Genomic DNA, 16,305 nt, shown 5'->3' on the forward strand with positions numbered 1-16,305 from the left:
ATAACCAATTATATTTTAGCATAATGAACCCCATACGTTCTTAGGTTCATTCTTCATATGTTTGATATTTATACATGACAGATAAAATAATTAGACATTAATTGGGACATTTTATATTTGGTTTAAAACTTGAGAAAACGAAGAGCATTTATTATTCATGGCTTCCTTATACCATCTCATTTTCCTATCTGAAAGAAGGCAGTATAAATTCAATTGACCTTTCAATTGCTTAGTCTTTAGTTTTCTGTTCTTGTCTTCAAGTTGCTCTACCAGTGGTATTACCCAGCAGACAGCTAGGTATGCCCTTCTGACCCTAATGAAAATGCCAAATCAACTTTTAACTTTATTTTGAATCAGGTGTAGCCAAAAAGACTCCTTCACCAATAGAAGTTGAAAGGAAAAAGTTAAGACCAGGAAGTGGTGGGGAGAAACCTCCCGATGAAGCCCCATTCACGTACCAGCTAAGGGCTGTGCCATTGAAGTTCGTGAAAGAAATCAAAGACATCGTCTTGACTGAAGCAGAGTCAGTTGGGTCTTCTGCAATCTTTGAGTGTTTAGTCTCCCCCTCCACTGCAATTACAAGCTGGATGAAAGATGGTAGCAATATCCGTGAGAGCCCAAAGCACAGATTCATCGCAGATGGTAAAGACAGAAAGCTGCATATTATGGATGTCCAGCTTTCTGATGCCGGCGAATACACCTGTGTGTTACGTTTGGGAAATAAGGAGAAGACCTCCACGGCTAAGCTTGTTGTAGAAGGTAATTTCCAGTCTTCTAAATATGGTCCCTATTACATTTTAATACAACAAACCTCAGTAGCCATTTTTATTGTAACTTTGGACAACACCAAAGAGTCGTTTGTTTAATATCATTGAAAATATTGTATGTAATTGGAAAGTCTTTGCAGATTTTTAATACTGAAATTCCCCACAGAACTTCCCGTGCGTTTTGTAAAGACACTTGAAGAGGAGGTCACGGTGGTAAAAGGACAGCCACTGTACTTGAGCTGTGAGTTAAACAAAGAGCGTGATGTGGTCTGGAGGAAGGATGGGAAGATTGTGGTGGAGAAACCTGGCAAAATTGTGCCCGGCATCATTGGCTTGATGAGAGCCCTGACCATCAATGATGCAGATGACCATGATGCTGGAACATACACAGTTACTGTGGAAAATGCCAACAACCTGGAATGTTCATCCTGTGTCAAAGTAGTAGGTTAGTACTTTGCCAGGAAATTTTGTTCTGCTTATTATACTTATTAGTACTGCTCATTATGTTAACAAAATGGAAGAGAGAACTTTATTTCCAAACCTTGTACCTTACCTAAGAGGGGGAATAGCAACACATCATAACAAATTAATTATTTCTGGTTTTGAGAATGTTTTTTTTTTCTATTTCTAAAATTTACTAAGCAAGGTATTTATATTATATGAGTGTTTTTCTGACCTCATTTTCATGCAGAAGTCATTAGAGACTGGCTGGTGAAACCTATCCGAGATCAGCATGTGAAACCCAAGGGGACAGCCGTTTTTGCCTGTGTAATAGCAAAGGATACTCCAAATATTAAGTGGTTCAAGGGATATGATGAAATCCCCTTGGAACCAAATGATAAGACTGAGGTAGTAAAAGAAGGAAATAAGCTATTCCTCAAAGTCAAGAATGCTACACCAGAAGATATTGATGAATATGCAGTGGAAATTGAAGGGAAGAGATACCCTGCAAAGCTGACACTTGGAGGTATAACACTCTTTACTTTTATTCTAAAAGATAAGTTTTGTGTGTAAATAAGGCAAAACAACACATCAATAAATAAATAAATAAATAAATAAATAAATAAATAAATAAAAAGGGGAAAGAAGAAAGAAACCAAAGCATTGTCAGATTGTTGAAAGCATTATGATTTTTCATCCCTGACCAATACAGAGCGTGAAGTTGAATTGCTTAAACCAATAGAGGATGTTACCATTTACGAGAAAGAAAGTGCAAGCTTTGATGCAGAAATCTCAGAGGCAGACATTCCTGGACAATGGAAACTGAAGGGAGAACTTCTGCGGCCCTCACCTGTGAGTCATTTCTGGTTTTAAATTGTCAGTCACATAAAATGTCCACATTGTATATTCAGATTTAACATTCAGATTTGGTTCAATAATGATAGAGTTATTTCAGGGTTCTAAAGTCTCAAAGGTAGGGGGGGAGAACTTTGATGCACTATTTGTGGACAGCTCAGGCAATTTTTTAATATTTTATGTCAAGATTTTTTCCTTATTTTTTAAGTTTACTTATTTATTTTGAGAGAAGACACGAAGGGGGGAGGGGCAGAGGGCAAGGGAAAGAGAGAGAATCGCACGCAGGCTCCACACTGTCAGTGCAGAGACCGATGTCGGGCTCAAACTCACAAACCATGAGATCTTGACCTGAGCTGCAATTAAGAGGTGGCTGCTTAACTGACTGAACTACCCAGGCGCCCCTTACTTACTTTTATTAGTAATTTTTATGATATCTTTAGACATCTGTATCTGAAACATTTCTCCTTGAGGGAAATTATCTCATCCAAATGCTAACTAAGACCATTGTTTTTCAGACCTGTGAAATCAAAGCAGAAGGTGGAAAACGGTTCTTAACTTTGCACAAAGTCAAACTGGACCAAGCTGGGGAAGTCCTTTACCAGGCACTTAATGCGTTTACAACTGCCATTCTGACAGTAAAAGGTATGGCCTTATAGAGTGCATGAGGTGGGCTCAACTTCATTACACAGCCCTGGGCATTCTGAAAAAAACCTCATTCTTAATGTTTGATTTTCAGAAATCGAACTTGACTTTGCTGTGCCCCTGAAGGATGTCACTGTTCCAGAAAGACGACAGGCTCGATTTGAATGTGTTCTCACTCGAGAGGCAAATGTTATATGGTCTAAAGGACCTGATATAATCAAGGCATCTGACAAGTTTGATATCATTGCTGATGGAAAGAAACACATTCTTGTTATCAATGATTCTCAATTCAGTGACGAAGGGGTCTATACTGCTGAGGTGGAGGGCAAGAAGAGCTCAGCACGATTATTTGTTACAGGTAAGAGCTGATGAGATGAGATCTGGCTAGAATATCCTACATTTAAACACACAGACATATGACTTTAAAGATAGAATGCTGTGTGTGCCATTCCCAGCCTGTCAACAACCAGTGTTATGGCTGGACCACCCCTTGTGGTTCTTGTTATGATTGCAAAATGCACTCAGCAGTACCCATCAGGAAACATCAAAAGAGACAAGGTTTATTACTCACAGGACCTGGAAATTACATAGCACAATGGGCCACAGTGCCAGAAGTGTGTGTGTGTGTGTGTGTGTGTGTGTGTGTGTGTTTTGGAAGAGGGAGTGAGGGGTAGAGAGTGGACCTGGGGGTTCCACTTTTATTGAGGTTGAGGGTCTGTGGTTTTATGGGCTCACTCTTTATTGGTAAATTTAAAACATAAGAGCAGGAATTTAAAGTGAGGGAAGAAAGGAGCACCTGTGTGGCTCAATTGGTTAAGTGTCTGACTTTGGCTCAGGTCATGATCTCACAGTCTGTGGTTTCGAGCCCCACATCGGGCTCTGTGCTGACAGCTCAGAGCCTGGAGCCTGCTTCAGATTCTGTGTCTCCCTCTCTCTTTCTCTGTCCCTCTCACTTGTGCTCTCTCTCTCTCTCTCTCTCTCTCTCTCAAAAAATGAATAAACATTAAAAAAAATTTTTTTAAGTGAGGGAAGAGAAAAAACATGCAGCCCAAACTGGCTGTTTGGTCAGTTATCAAAATCAACCAAGGTCCCAAAAACAGAGGAGGCTGTGGGGCGTGCTGGGGAGGGACCCAGTCTAGCTCCTTATCTAGCCCTGTGGCTGGCAAGGTGTTTTTCAGGATAGCCATCTCTGAGGTAGATGCTTGGCAATCAAAGCTTAAGTCAGGTACTTGCATCACAAAAAGAAAAGCCAACTGTCAAGGCTTATGCTGCAAACACCAAGTTCTAATAACAATAAGTTCCAAGTGGCACCACAACTTTACTGTCAAATTGCCACCAAAAAAAGCCCCTCAATTTTTTTTTAATGAAGGATGACTCCATTTGAAAGGATGAATAAATAAATGCTATGTGAAATGGTTCCTTTTGACCTTGGCAGATTAGAGTGGAATATTTCTGAAGGTAAATTGTATGTCTGAGCTCATTCTCCACGCTTCCACTGCAGGTATAAGGTTGAAATTCATATCGCCTCTTGAAGACCAAACGGTGAAAGAAGGCGAAACAGCAACTTTTGTTTGTGAGCTTTCACATGAAAAGATGCATGTTGTCTGGTTCAAAAATGATGCCAAACTCCACACAAGCAGGACTGTACTCATCTCATCTGAGGGCAAGACCCACAAGCTGGAAATGAGAGAGGTGACGCTGGACGATATATCCCAGATAAAAGCTCAAGTGAAGGACCTGAGCTCCACTGCAAACCTGAAGGTCTTAGGTAAATCTGACCAATGATAACTAGATAGCTGCTTTGGGGACAGTGAGAGTGGGCGGTCCTTACATATTTTGCAACTTGTAATTCTCATAAACTCGAATTTTCACATGCTTCTGACGATCTGCTGAACCACTTTCACAGAGGCCGATCCCTACTTCACCGTGAAATTACACGACAAAACTGGACTTGAGAAGGATGAGATTATTCTCAAGTGTGAGGTGAGCAAAGACGTACCAGTGAAATGGTTCAAAGATGGCGAAGAGATTGTAGCTTCACCGAAACACTCTATCAAGACGGATGGCCTGCGCCGCATCTTAAAAATCAAAAAGGCAGAACTTAAAGATAAAGGCGAATATATGTGTGACTGTGGCACCGACCAGACAAAAGCCAATGTTACTGTTGAGGGTGAGTTGCTCAAAAATTTTAAACTCATGCTATCTGAACATGAAGTTTATTTGTTCAGTCATCCTAACAAATTTCTGTGGAATTTCAGCTCGACTAATAAAAGTGGAAAAACCTCTGTATGGAGTGGAATTGTTTGTTGGTGAAACAGCTCGCTTTGAAATTGAACTTTCGGAACCAGATGTTCATGGCCAGTGGAAGTTGAAAGGAGAGCCTTTAACTGCTTCCCCTGTAAGTCAAGATTACCTGACCACACATGCAGGGCGTGCTTGGTGGTTTGGGGTGAAAAAAAAGATATACTTCTGGTTTACAATGTCTTGATGATTGGTAAGGATAACCAGTTATGAAAATGATGTTCTTCTTGCTCCTTCCTTTTGCCTTTCACTCCGAACAGGACTGTGAAATCATTGAAGATGGGAAGAAGCATATTCTGGTCCTTTATAACTGCCAACTGGATATGACAGGGGAGGTGTCCTTCCAGGCTGCCAATGCTAAATCTGCAGCCAATCTGAAAGTGAAAGGTAGGCTCTGCCTGTCAACCACCCTTTTGTTATTTTCTTTGCAAGACTTCGAGACCCTGACTTGATCAGGGGTCATGAATGGAAGCCTAATCTGGCTTCATCCACATCACCCTCTTCTTGCAGAACTGCCACTCATCTTCATCACCCCTCTCAGTGATGTTAAAGTCTTTGAGAAAGATGAGGCTAAGTTTGAGTGTGAAGTATCCAGGGAGCCCAAAACATTCCGTTGGCTGAAAGGAACCCAGGAAATCACGGGTGATGACAAATTTGAGCTTATAAAGGATGGAACCAGACATTCATTGGTGATCAAGTCAGCTGCTTTTGAAGATGAAGCAAAATACATGTTTGAAGCCGAAGATAAACACACAAGTGGCAAACTGATCATTGAGGGTAAATATTCTTTTATTAAATAGACCACATTTATTTATTTATTTATTTAGCTTTTATTTTTATAGTTCCTCCTTAAGGGCTGGAATTAATTAGTTTTTTTTTTTCTTGATAGGAATCCGACTCAAATTCCTCACCCCACTCAAGGATGTAACAGCCAAAGAGAGGGAAACTGCTGTGTTCACTGTGCACCTGTCCCACGATAACATCCGAGTTAAGTGGTTCAAAAACGACCAGCGCCTGCATACCAGCAGATCGGTCTGGATGGACGATGAAGGGAAAACTCATTCCATCACATTCAGAGACCTCTCTATTGACGATACCTCGCAAATTAAAGTCGAAGCTATGGGGCTAAGTTCAGAAGCTAAACTCACTGTGCTCGGTAGGTGTTTTCTATTTAACTTTATTACATTAAATTCAACAGAAATTTGTGGAGTATCTATCATATAAAACAGTCTTCTTTCTGAGTGTTATATTGCATGAAAGCAGTGCTGTCCTTAAGAAACTATCACAAACATCATCAAGCCTCTTTCTAAAATATTTTTACCTAAAAATATGAGGACTTTCAAGTAATATAGATTTGGGCTCATGAAATAACCAATTGAAATCAGAAATAAAACTCCTAATTATTGAGCCCTATCATCTTTAAAATAGGAATAGAAGTACTTCCCATCTCCTTACTTCATCAAAATTATTTCAGAAGGGTATCTTCCAACTTCTAATAAGAGAGGAAACACAGCACTAACATTAAAAAAAATCATTGTTTTGCTTGGCCCCTTAATATCAAGCAGATTACATATGAGGTCTAACATGTAGAAACTATTAAAGGTGAACTATTGATTGATATAAGAAAAACTAATAACATGAATCCGAAAGCTTAAAGGTAAACTAGAGGTAATAGATTTGCTAAGGAATTAGAAATTTAGCCGAGCAATGAAGGAACACATAATCATATTTGAAGCTAAATTTCATAGTATCTTTCAAATCACTATTAATAACATACTTTAAAATATAGATGGATTAGATCTTGACAGATCGCATGCATTGATTCCCTTTCTAACCTTTAGACAACTTCTGAACATAAGCATGTCAAATAAGCAGAAGCTGGGTACAGTTTTAAACTATGCCCAGAACTGTGAGCTGCTTCTTAAACTTTCCAAGGGACTGCATTTCTTCAGTGGTTAATGGAATGTTTTCACTTATACTTTACTTGCAGAGGGAGATCCATACTTTACCGGAAAGCTTCAAGACTACACTGCCGTAGAGAAAGATGAAGTGGTTCTACAGTGTGAAATCAGCAAAGCAGATGCACCAGTGACATGGTTTAAGGATGGCAAAGAAATAAAACCATCTAAAAATGCTATTATCAAGGCAGATGGCAAGAAGCGCATATTAATCCTAAAGAAAGCCTTGAAATCAGATATTGGACAGTATACCTGTGACTGTGGGACAGATAAGACCTCAGGAAAGCTCAACATTGAAGGTAAGGAATTTCCATGAGTTTGACTCTTGAAGCTGATTGGGGTTATTTCTGCCCGAGGCTGATGACGCATGCTGACCCTTCACTTTTCTAGATCGGGAGATCAAAATGGTGCGACCCCTGCACAGCGTAGAAGTGATGGAGACTGAGACAGCCCGCTTTGAAACTGAAATCTCTGAAGAGGACATCCATGCCAACTGGAAACTCAAGGGAGAGGCACTACTCCAAACACCTGTAAGGCTATTTCTGAACTTGTCAACACCTAGAGGAGCTGTGTGAAATAAAAAAGGACAGGCAACAAGTCAGAATGCATGCAGGGCATTTAAAACATGCTATCAGGTTCTCTATCAGACCTAAAGAGAGAGATTAGGATCTACAGATCCACACAAATCGTGCATTCTTAGGTTGTAGATATTCTGTGATGCTGCTAGTTGGTTCAGAATTCTACAGATAAAAGAAAGTTCGCTTTCTTGATATTTCCTGTAAGCTTTATTTCATGAAAAAGAGCTCAAATTACATCAAGTCTTGTCACTAGTTATTTGTAACATTCCTTAAGCTCTGATAGTCTCAGAAAAAATACCAAAGCTTATTTCCTGTGAAAACTTTTTTCTCTTTTGGCACAGGATTGTGAGATCAAGGAAGAAGGCAAAGTGCACTTCCTTATTTTGCACAACTGCCGCCTGGACCAGACAGGCGGGGTGGATTTCCAAGCTGCCAATGCTAAATCTAGTGCCCACCTCCGAGTGAAACGTAAGTAATAGGTGTTTCTGCTGAAAAGGAAGGATGTACTTTTGCAGAAAATGAATGTGCATGCAATTAATTGGAATTAATTAATTAGAAAACATTATTAAGGTACAGACACTGGCTTTCTTGACATCCTAACACACACATGGTTCCATTTCCAAAGTTTTGGACATTTCATTGACCTTGCTGGCCATTGGAACAAAATAAAAATAAGTGAGTCAGATTCTCTTACTGTGTAATCCTTCCATTCAAAGTCGCAATGCATGCAATAAGAATCTAACTCAGAACTCTTGAAGACCACATACCCCCGTGGCTGTTACAACTGTAGCACTACAGAAAAACTTGGCTGTGTGGGCATCTCAGACTGAAGAAGGGAGGCAGGGTGCTTGGGCTAACATTTTTGGAAGGTGCAAAGTGTTTGATGGATATGGACAGGCTATGTGATTGAGGGCCCCTCGTCCTCTCCCAATCACAGTCTTAGTTATTTTGGAAGTCACATACCACATGTAGCAAGAGGAACTTGATGCCTGGCAGAGAGACAGATGCAGCGCAGATTTCTTGCTGACCTTGGATATCAGAACGAAAGGGCCCCTACAAATACCCACTGTCCGGCCACCAGCTCTCCCCTTCTCAGCACTGAGGGGCCACGTTCACATGCGAGTTAAAATAGTGGTCAGTCCCACGGCTCTTTCCTTCTTGAAGAAAGCAACCATGGAGATGAATAACTAAGTGTATTCATGCTTTTGGAATTACAAAATGAGTGATCCTGAGCTGTTTCCTTCTTCTCGCCAAGCACGAGTAATTGGTCTTCTGAGACCTCTGAAGGATGTCACAGTGACTGCAGGGGAAACAGCCACCTTTGACTGTGAGCTCTCTTATGAGGATATCCCAGTGGAATGGTATCTCAAAGGGAAGAAACTCGAGCCCAGCGATCAGGTAAAAGGCGGGCGCCTTGCCATGTCCTGCTCTTCTCTCTCTCATGTTCTCCAACTTCACTCGGATGTTCCTTGTTCTTTGCTCTTATGTCCCTTCCTCTTCCTTTCCCTTTCTCTTACCTACTCTAGCCTGATTTCTGCTTAAATTGAAAAGCAGATTCTTCACATCATTGTTGGATTTAATCCGTTGGTATTTTTATTGAAATGGAAATAAAAGTTTTAAATACAATAAGGTTTTAGTTTTTTGAGGAGAAGGCAAATGCTCATTAGCTATTAGTACTAGTTTGTTTGATTAACTGGAAGACAAGAGGGATCAAAAAGGCCTTTTGATTGGACGCCTTGCAACAACAGCCCACATTAAGTTTTGTGACTAATTCTCTCCGTGTTCTCTAGTGCTCTGCATATAAGGGGATTAAGAGGAGAAGATGGAAATTCCATTTCAGGCAGTTGATCAAGTGGTTGAGATAACTTCTGGGTAGACTTGCTCTTCAAGCATTTCTCCAAAGCTATTTTTAACCCTCAAGTGTTCTGAGCTGTGCAAATTCTGGAATGCCAAGTGGACTATTTACAGTGCAGCTGACAGTTGTGACAAGAAAGAGGGCTCAGAGGTTATCCACATACGTGAGCAAATACACATTAAGTTTTAGGAAATAACCAACTCTCAGTGTTAGCACTTCTATGTCCCAAATTTTCACTGTAAGTAAAAACTGAGGTGACTGTTCAGATAGACCTAAACTACCATTTACCTAAATTGAGCTATATATTCTGCCCCCCAAAACAGTGTGTTTATGTTATCCTGATAATTCTTCATTAATTTTGAGTTCTTAGAATAAAACTTTTAGAAAATGTCCAAAATGGGTTAGAAATAAAGCACAGGGAAGTACATTGTTCTATGACATTTTTTTTCAATATTTAAAAAATAATATCGAATGTGACAGCAAAGCTTCAATGCAAATCAAACTTCAAAGGTGTGAAGGCAAATAATTCAAAAAGGATTCAGTTTAACAAAGAGTCACAAGGTTGACTGAAGTAATAAGAAGGCAAATGCATTTGAATAACAGTAAATAGTAAAATAGTAAAAATAGTAAATAAATAGTAAAACAAACAAAAAATCATGTATTCTATCAAAGTCATTAAAGGAGAATTCTGTTAACAGTCACTGGGGAGACAAAGTCTGCTTGTTACACAGACAGTAATGATTAGTCGGTCTCCTTTTTTTGCTAAGGACAGAAAAAACAGCTGTACGTTCAACTGACCGTATGAGAATTAAGGTATATATGAGGAAACTTTCCCTACAGTGAGGTCTTCTAAATACTGAACTGGGTGAAGGAGTCATGTCCACCTTCAAGTTTGCTCTTTTTTTTTTTGAAATGTACATTTGTCCTAATACGTGTAGTCTCATTGCTTTCATGTCCAAATGCAGAGAATTGGTTGCCTTTTCAAGATCCTTTCTATATCTGTAAACTCATGATTTGAATATAGGAACACTGCTTAAGGACAAATGATATTATACTTTTGCTACTAAGTATTTTTTGGTCAAATTAAGAGCTTTGTTTTATTAAAAGATCAGTTCGCATTAGTTCTAATGTAAAAGCTCTACTATTTTATTTTGAAATGTAGATTCCTAAAAAATGTATCCACATTTCTTTTATTAAAAAAAGATTTTATATAGTATATATATATATACACATACATACATGTATATAGTCACTAAACTTTTTTCTGGGAATAAAAGAGATCACCTTACTATAATTCTCTAGGGCTTCTTTGTGTCTCTCTTGGCATAGGAATTTTAATCCTTTATTTTAGCCACCCAAAATACTTCAGCTGTTTATGAACTTGCTCTTAAATTACTTACATGTCTCTTTATAAAAAAAAACTTTTTTTAATGTTTATTTATTTTTTGAGAGAGAGAGACAGAGTGTGAACAGGGGAGGGGCAGAGAGAGAGAGGGAAATGCAGAATCCGAAGCAGGCTCCAGGCTCTGAGCTGTCAGCGCAGAGCCTGATGCGGGAATTGAACTCACAAGCTGTGAGTCAGACGCTTAACTGAACCACCCAGGCGCCCCTTATATGTCTCTTTTTTAAAAGAACTTAAATATAAACTGTGAAGTCATAAAGTCATTTTATTACATTTTGCAGATTTTGTTTCAATTTAATTCAGGCCTTTCATTTTCAGTTTGCAAAATGTTTAGCCTCCACAACTACACAAACCAAATACAGATGATTGAAATAGAAAATAAAAAAAAAAAAAATTTAGGGGCGCCTGGGTGGCTTAGTTGGTTAAGTGTCCATCTCTTGATATTGGATCAGATCATGATCTCCTGGTCATGAGACTGAGCCCTGTGTTGGGCTCTGCGCTGAGTGTAGAGCCTGCTTGGTATTCTCTCTCCCTCTGCCCCTCCCCTGCTCACTTGCTCACTCTCTCTCTCAAAATAAATCACTTAAAAAAAAAAGAAAGAAAGAAAACATTTTATAGAAAAAACAGTTGTGTTTCCTGCCCCACCTTGGCCATTAGTGCAGGAAGGCACTACTAGTCCTAACTGGGCCTTTGATAATTATGTATTTAAACTTTAACAGCATGGTCAGAGTCATAATGCCTATTACAGCAATATGCACCTACTAAAGGTTAACAATATTGTAAAAGGATAATCTCTAATATTATCCATGGAAACAGAAACCACCACAAAATCATCAGCTTAGTTTTTCCTTTTTTAACATAATCAAAGTACACTGTATATGAGTTACTTATTGAGAACTACTGTGTTCTGAGACAAGTTCTTGGTAACAGAGTATTCTAAAGTATCCTCAGAGGAATTTAAATGATAAAATAATGTGTAAACAGAGAAGCTATATCTGTGGATGGGTTGGGATCTGAAATACTTTAAAAGAATAGCCCTAACACACAGTACAAAATTTATATTCAAATTTATATTGAAACATCATTACAAAAACAATTTTTTCCCATTCAAGCACCATGTTGAATAAGTAGCTATGTTATTAAGACATATCTTAATTACCTTCTCCTATCTGTTTGTTTTCCCTTATTATGTCTTTGACCTGTTCTCAATTATTAAGGTAGTTTTATTAATAGCCATGTCCAGCTCTTAATTAAGAAAAATCTTCATATGAAACTTTATTCCTGACTCTTTCATTCACACCAGCATAATAAATAGTTTCACTGGTAAAAAATGTTTACATTATTCGTAACTCTAAATGAACTCTTAAGTGGTGCAGAATGAATCCCAATGACAGGGCACAGCATCTCACAGACTTTCATAGAAGAAACTCTGATTGTCGTATTGTGATTACTGTCAGGATGGCCCTGTCTGTAGCCTGATTTCCAATTGTATAAGCCACATTTATGGGACCTAATGGCAGTCCATATCAAGGTGGTGTATTCTTTTTGGACAATTCATTTTCCTACAGACTTCTTCCTCAAACCATCAAAGGTTGCATTTACAACAAGAATTTATCATCCAAATATTAACAGCAATGGCAGTATTTGTCTTGATAGTCTAAGATCACAGGATTGTGAATTAATTTTTTCCTTTCCTTTAATTATTTAGCTTCTCTAAGTTCATATATATATATATATATACACATATACATATATACATACATATATATACATATATACATATACACATATACATATATACATATGTGTGTGTGTGTGTGTGTATATATATATATATATATATATATATATATATAGGCTCAGTGGCAGAATGGATGAAAATATTTATATAAATATATACACATAAGTATAAACAGAAAATTTCCTAGGCATTTCAACATAAAAGGACACCTAGTAATTATGTAAGGCAACTATGAAAGCCTAAAACTTCCTTAAAAGATTCCAAACTACTGGTTAAAATCATTTTCAAAGGCATATGTGCTGTATATGTGATTATAAAACAACTTGGAAAGCACTATTCTAAACTGTTGACTAAGTGAATTAAATATATATATATATATATATATATATATATATAGAGAGAGAGAGAGAGAGAGAGAGAGAGAGAGAGAGAGAATTGCTATTTCATATAGTCTTAAACTGCACTTTTTTCAAAAAAAAAATAGGTGGTCCCACGTTCAGAAGGAAGAGTTCATACACTTACTCTGAGGGATGTAAAGTTAGAAGATGCTGGAGAAGTCCAACTGAGAGCAAAAGATTTCAAAACTCATGCCAACCTCTTTGTGAAAGGTAATTACAAGGTTTATTTTCAAAAACGTGGTAGAATGTGGAGGTTCATAAATAATGTCAACTCTCAATTTTCTTTTTATGATTAGTTCCATAGATCATTAAAATCCACCAAAGATCCAAATTTTATTTTTTGGCCTAACAAATTAGGTCACAGACTGTAAAAGAAAAAAAAAAAGTCAAAATGGACTAGAATGTGTTTTACTTCCTCCCAACTGTTTATGTTGCATTCAATAAATGGCTAGAGGAAAAATTATTATCAAACTAGGTATCTATCACTTCATTAATCAAGATTTGGCCATTATTTCCTTGATGTTTCATACTTTTTAAAACAACACCTTTCCTCTGTATGTACAAATAATGGTGAAACATCATTATTAGAGGAAACCATCCAAGTGGAATCAAAACTTGCAAATGAAATTGAAAAACAGGAAAAGCTCTGGCGATATCAGAAGAAAGTTGAGGAGGTGCTCAAACTCTTGGAGAAGGAAAGGAGAAATACCTTGGCTAATTAGTGTGATTCTTTCAGAACCCCCCGTTGAGTTCACTAAGCCTCTTGAGGACCAGACGGTCGAAGAAGAAGCCACCGCAGTATTGGAATGTGAAGTATCCAGAGAGAATGCTAAGGTGAAATGGTTCAAAAATGGGACAGAAATCCTCAAAAGCAAGAAGTATGAAATTGTTGCTGATGGCAGGGTCAGAAAACTTATTATACATGGCTGTACCCCAGAAGATATTAAAACATACACTTGTGATGCTAAGGATTTTAAGACTTCCTGTAACCTGAATGTCGTGCGTAAGTATTCTTCTGACATGGGACTTTTCATTTGCAACTCTTTGATAACAACAAAAAAACCAGCACTTTTTGCATGCCCTTCTTGGCCTAACTGCATTTCTTGGCAACTTATGGTATCGATACTGACCTAACATGATCTTTATGTGTTTAAAAAAAAAAAAAAAAGGAAAGAAAAGTTCTATTACATCTGATCTGATAAGGACATATCGATCACTTTCACTATGTTTCTGACCAGGGGGTAAGGCTACTGTAGGAATATTCTGAAACAGATAAGGACAAATTGAATGAAAGAGACAAGAAAGGAGTCATGATTTAAAAAAAAAAAGGGAAAGAAAGAGAAGAAAGAAAGAAAGAAAGAAAGAAAGAAAGAAAGAAAGAAAGAAAAAGAAAGAGAAAGAAAGAAAAAAAAGAAAGAAAAGAAAAGAAAGGAAAGCAATTTCTACTTGGAAAGAATGAATTCTCAGATGTCAGGAACAACTAGAAAATGAGTACGAAATTTCAGTTTGAGTAGGAGCACGCTAAGGTCTGCTGTAATATGACATAGCCCACTCACATAATACTATCTCTGAAAATAAGAAAGGATAATAAGAAGGAGCAAAGCCTGGATTCTTGGAGTCCTGTGAATGAAGAGGAATCTAATGGTTGTTAACATTACTTCTTCCTCTGGTGAAAAATACAACATCTCTTTTCCAAATGTCACATGCTAGTTCATTTTCTTCATTCATTCATTTGTCTGGTGATAACATTTTCAATGTATATTTTTGTGCAATTGCTGTTGTTTAGTTTAGTTGCTTCTCATCTGTCAACAGCTACAAAATAGTGGCTTTGATTGTGCTTCCATGTATCTTGTTTTATTCTTTCCACTTTGTGGTTGTTCTGCTTTAGCTTATGACAGAGTAGTTTCTTGGGTCTCCTTCTTCCCTTTGTCATCTGTTTTGTCACCACTCCAAGAAAGCTCAGCCACACTGAGCATGTCTTCAAACCTATTGGCCAGCATTTGTGTCCCAGAATTTCACTGATCAAGAACAATCATCCTTGGGAGGACTCACAAGGAGCCCTAAAAGAAGGAGGGGCAAAGGGCAGCTCTCTGATCCTATACATTTGCTGACTTAATTCTGGAGATAAATGAAACAAGAGATGTGAAAAACCAAATTACCCTCCCATACAAAACACATTGCTTTGTTGCACTAATAGATTTCATGCCTGTCTTATGTGTGAACATCTTTGAAGATGAAAGAAAACAAAAAAAGCTAAGTGTGTGTGACTTCAATTGCAGACTGACTCATGCCTCTTAGCCATAGACAAGACTAGTAATAGCACTTCAAGCTGCATTATCATTGAATTCTGCTAATTTCTTAAAGATTACATTGCCTGCCTTAAATAAAATAATGTTTCTTTGCTACCGGTGTTTCCTTCGACAATATCAACTTTCAACTCTGGAAGAGTATCAATGGGAATTTTTCTTTCAGTTATTCAGAAGAACTGAGTTCATTATTGATTGATAGATAACAGATATAGATATATAATGAGTTGAACATGTAGCATGCAATATAATTTCATGAAAACTACAGAGATATGTAAAAAATAAAAGCAAAGTATCATACCTGAATGGCAGCTCCAAGTGCTTTCAAAATCTGTTGTAACCTATTAAAATGGAAAGGTCCTGCAAAAGACTAACTGTATCTTAATATGCACCACAGTAATGTTAGAGTAAATTCTAGAAGTCTCATTTTGAATTCTGATGACCTTCTCTTACAGCTCCTCATGTGGAATTCTTAAGACCACTCACTGATCTTCAAGTTAAAGAAAAAGAAATGGCTCGGTTTGAGTGTGAAATTTCCCGAGAAAATGCTAAGGTGTGTGATTGTATGGTTGCTATCTTGTATTGTCATATGCCTTTACTTTTAGTCTAGCCAAAATGGGAAAAAAAAAAAAGAGTGAATCAAACTTACCTCTGATAATCACTTTACTTTTAAATTAAAGATTGTCACTTTGGTATGAAATACATACTTGATTTAATTGTTTTCTTTTTAGTATTATTCATTTATTATTACTTGACAAACAATGGACTCACAATCAGGAGACTCAGATATTATTGGTTTGGGCCATATGGAATTGCTATTTTCTTAGGCTAAGAATAAATATCTGCAATTTCATGCCTCATTTACTACTGTTGTCTCAGTTCACACATCCTGAAAACAAAGAGTTAGTGTGCATGATATCTAAAACCCTCTGTGACTCTAAACTTACATGATCCTATTATCTTTAATAACTGATAATAGTTCACTTAACAATAACTGAAGAAATTTCTTCTTGTCCTTTTGGGTTTAGGTTGTATTTGCATTTACCACTTTGGTTCTTCTT

General features: G+C 37.5%; 1 protein-coding gene across 1 annotated transcript in view; it reads left to right on the forward strand.

Annotated features, from left to right (window-relative positions):
* The window catches only part of TTN (titin), a 276,220-nt gene that overhangs the window by 163,646 nt on the left and 96,269 nt on the right, over positions 1-16,305 (forward strand). The window contains exons 210-228 of the mRNA XM_058712718.1: positions 358-759; positions 934-1,212; positions 1,459-1,734; positions 1,921-2,060; positions 2,579-2,705; positions 2,800-3,063; positions 4,207-4,473; positions 4,612-4,875; positions 4,964-5,103; positions 5,267-5,393; positions 5,517-5,783; positions 5,896-6,162; positions 6,997-7,263; positions 7,355-7,494; positions 7,884-8,010; positions 8,798-8,940; positions 13,025-13,148; positions 13,675-13,941; positions 15,700-15,797. Coding sequence (XP_058568701.1) covers positions 358-759; positions 934-1,212; positions 1,459-1,734; positions 1,921-2,060; positions 2,579-2,705; positions 2,800-3,063; positions 4,207-4,473; positions 4,612-4,875; positions 4,964-5,103; positions 5,267-5,393; positions 5,517-5,783; positions 5,896-6,162; positions 6,997-7,263; positions 7,355-7,494; positions 7,884-8,010; positions 8,798-8,940; positions 13,025-13,148; positions 13,675-13,941; positions 15,700-15,797 — 3,986 coding nt within the window. The remainder of the gene's footprint in view (positions 1-357; positions 760-933; positions 1,213-1,458; positions 1,735-1,920; positions 2,061-2,578; positions 2,706-2,799; positions 3,064-4,206; positions 4,474-4,611; positions 4,876-4,963; positions 5,104-5,266; positions 5,394-5,516; positions 5,784-5,895; positions 6,163-6,996; positions 7,264-7,354; positions 7,495-7,883; positions 8,011-8,797; positions 8,941-13,024; positions 13,149-13,674; positions 13,942-15,699; positions 15,798-16,305) is intronic.

Source organism: Neofelis nebulosa, chromosome 2 (assembly GCF_028018385.1).
Source record: "Neofelis nebulosa isolate mNeoNeb1 chromosome 2, mNeoNeb1.pri, whole genome shotgun sequence".
Taxonomy (NCBI): Eukaryota; Metazoa; Chordata; class Mammalia; order Carnivora; family Felidae; genus Neofelis; species Neofelis nebulosa.